A 2,955-nucleotide genomic window follows, 5' to 3' on the forward strand; every position below is an offset into this window, starting at 1 on the left:
GGTTGCTGGTTATCTGTCAGGCTGCTGGTTATCTGGAAGGCTGCTGGTTATCTGTCAGCCATCTGTCAGGTTGCTGGTTATCTGTCAGGCTGCTGGTTATCTGTCAGGCTGCTGGTTATCTGTCAGGCTGCTGGTTATCTGTCAGCCATCTGTCAGGCTGCTGGTTATCTGTCAGGCTGCTGGTTATCTGTCAGGCTGCTGGTTATCTGTCAGGCTGCTGGTTATCTGTCAGGTTGCTGGTTATCTGTCAGGTTTTAACTAAACTCTCTGCTTTGTTCTCAGACTCTGAATCTCCTGGTTCCTCCATGGACACAGTTAAATGTTCTGCTGGTTCTGTTCAGCCCAGCTGTGACCTGATCCCTGAACAGAGTGGGAGTGTTTGTTTTAGCCGTGCTGGTTCCGATCCGGGTCTCTGCCTCTGACTTCCTTCCTGCTCTCTGGGCACCCGGGACTGGCTGGGGCCTGGGTTTCCGGAGCGGATGCCTCAGGCGGGTTGAGGCTCAGAACCTCGCTGGCCGGCTGCTGGAATGGCTGCTCTGCTGTGGGCTCTGCTGCTGCTGGTTCTGGAGGCCAGGCCGGGCCGGCAGCAGGGCTGCCTGCCGCTGTGTTCTGAAGGCCGCTGCCTGACGGTGAACTGGGCCGGACTGGACTTTGATTCGGCGGCGGTGGCGTGCCGCAGGCGGGGCGGGGAGCTGCTGACGCTGCAGGCTCAGAGCAGCCACCAACTGTTGGCCCGGCTGGCTCCGGTTCTGTCCGGTAGCTTCTGGATGGGACTGCGACTGCCGGCCGGGTCCTGCAGCGACCCGGTAGAACCGCTCAGAGGGTACCGCTGGACCTCCGGCTCCGCCAACGAGACCTTCAACTCGTCCTGGGTCCAGTGGGCGGCCGGCGCTGCGGTCTGCTCGCCCAGCTGCGTGGCGCTGGCCCAGTACCAGGTCTGGACGGAGCGGCCATGTTCAGACAGACCCAATGGGTTTCTGTGCAGAACCGTGGACAGCAATGCATGCTGGGAGCTGGAGCACTTCCTCAACGGCCCTTTCCGGTGCAACGACGCCCCCTGCCAGCAGCAGTGTGCGGACGCCGAGGGTGGGGTCAGATGCTCCTGTTTCCATGGTTACGTCCCGGACAGCGGCGACCCGCAGCGCTGCCGGCTGCACTGCGCCCAGCAGAGCTGTCCGGCCGTGTGTGCGGCGGGGGAGTGCCGCTGCGCGGACGGCTTCCTGCTGGAGGGGCAGCAGTGCGTGGACATCGACGAGTGCCACATGGGGCAGTGCGACCAGAGCTGCCTCAACACCTTCGGCAGCTTCCTGTGCTCCTGCCGCCGAGGCTTCCTGCTCACGGGACAGGTGCGGTGTGTCGCTGTGGCAGCAGGCGAGGTCGTGACCCCGGCAGATCGTGACAGCACCCTGAGGGCCGCCTCGGCTCCGTCAGGGCCTTTCCTCTGGGTCTGGGTGGGGGCTGCCGTGGTTCTGGTGGCGGCCGTGTTTCTGCTCAGAGTTTACGTTGTTCGGCGTCAGAAACGCAGAGAGCGAAGCTCCGACCAGCAGCCGGCCGCTCCCGCTCACCCCCTGGCCCCTGAACCACAGGTTTAAGCTGTGGAGGACAGAACCTGGCAGTCGGCGTTAAAATGGCCGCCTTCTCTCCATGTAGAATTAAGTTTGTAACTTTTCTAAAAATGATTTTTAACTTTTTCTTTAAACTGTTGCCATAGTTACTGTTAACAGATTGTAAGGAGACAGATCATCTGAAACATCAATCTCCTCCAAAAACAGCCAATCAGAGCCAGGAGACGGAGCTTAGTGCTGCTAATTACCACCATGTACTTGCCGCTAAATGTGCTAAGTTGGTCATCGTCAGTGGCTATGCTAACTAGCCTTAGCATTCATGACAGCCTATGCTAGCTGCAGTGTAGCAGAGAGCGGGGGGAGATGAGCAGCACCACAGCAGCGCTAAGTCTGGCTGCACCAATTGCAGTTTTCTGGCCGATCACCGATCTATTAAAAATCCTGTCCTGCCAATTGTGATTTTGACCCATAGCACGGATAAATTGGGGCATCCCTGGCGCTAAGACCCGCCTCCTGGCTCTGATTGGTTGTTTAGAGTTAGCTCAGAGAAGGAAGAGTGGATTGTCTCGGCAGTTTAAACAAATATGTAGAAAATATTTTTATAAAAGTTATAAACTGCAGCTTGAATGCAATTTTAGAAAAATCCTTTAGAGGAAATGTGTAGAAATCTCCAGATATTTAGATTGAGAAATGATGAAATCTTGATGGCACAGAGACTTGAAATGAACATTCATGCTAATGACTCAATGCTGCAAAATTATCAGATTCCTAAAGTAATCATAAGTAAATTTTATTTTATATTTTCTAATTTTACTGGGATTATAAATGTGCATTTACCTCAAACTGTAACTGTTTGTTTTTATTGTGTAAAGCTTTTACAAAGTCTTGCTGTTTTTGTTCAGCTTGCCTTCCTGTGTTGGAAACGATTTTATTTCTGATTGCCACACAGAGCCAAGTTGGAGTTTGTTCAAACATTTTTTCTAACCTGAGGGGGGAAATGTTTTGTTGACCCTCAAACATTTCACCTTCAAAACATTTGTGTTTCACGTGTTATTTTTTTTTCAGTTCAGTTTAAATTCATTTTTTCTATTTCAAAGAAAAAAAAAAACTACATGGCCCTAATTTATCTCCATACGTGTGTCTTAGCAAGCAGAACCGAGTTCTGTTCAGGTCCAGAACAGTAACTAACATTTTGAAGAAATTCTCCAGCTGTAGATTTGATGTTGCCATGGTGATGCATCCCATAATGTCCTGCTGAGTGATGAACTGGTTCCCATCATGTTGCTGCTGTTTGGAGCCTCTTTTCCCCTGAATGCGGCGCCCTCTAGCGGAGGAAAGCTGCTTCAGTTCTCCACCTGCAAGCCTGCCGGTTCGGGTCGAACCGGACCGG

The 2,955-nt window shown here is 52.8% G+C and overlaps 1 protein-coding gene across 1 annotated transcript; it reads left to right on the forward strand.

Annotated features, from left to right (window-relative positions):
• The first annotated feature begins 21 nt into the window (after positions 1-21).
• On the forward strand, positions 22-2,408 carry LOC106937321 (complement component C1q receptor-like). Its single transcript, XM_015018753.1, has one exon. The coding sequence runs from the start codon at positions 528-530 to the stop codon at positions 1,590-1,592; it is 1,065 nt and encodes a 354-aa protein (XP_014874239.1). The 5' UTR covers positions 22-527; the 3' UTR covers positions 1,593-2,408.
• The last annotated feature ends 547 nt before the right edge of the window (positions 2,409-2,955 follow it).

This window comes from Poecilia latipinna, unplaced genomic scaffold (assembly GCF_001443285.1).
Source record: "Poecilia latipinna isolate Pla-1442-1.1 unplaced genomic scaffold, P_latipinna-1.0 Scaffold2318, whole genome shotgun sequence".
Taxonomy (NCBI): Eukaryota; Metazoa; Chordata; class Actinopteri; order Cyprinodontiformes; family Poeciliidae; genus Poecilia; species Poecilia latipinna.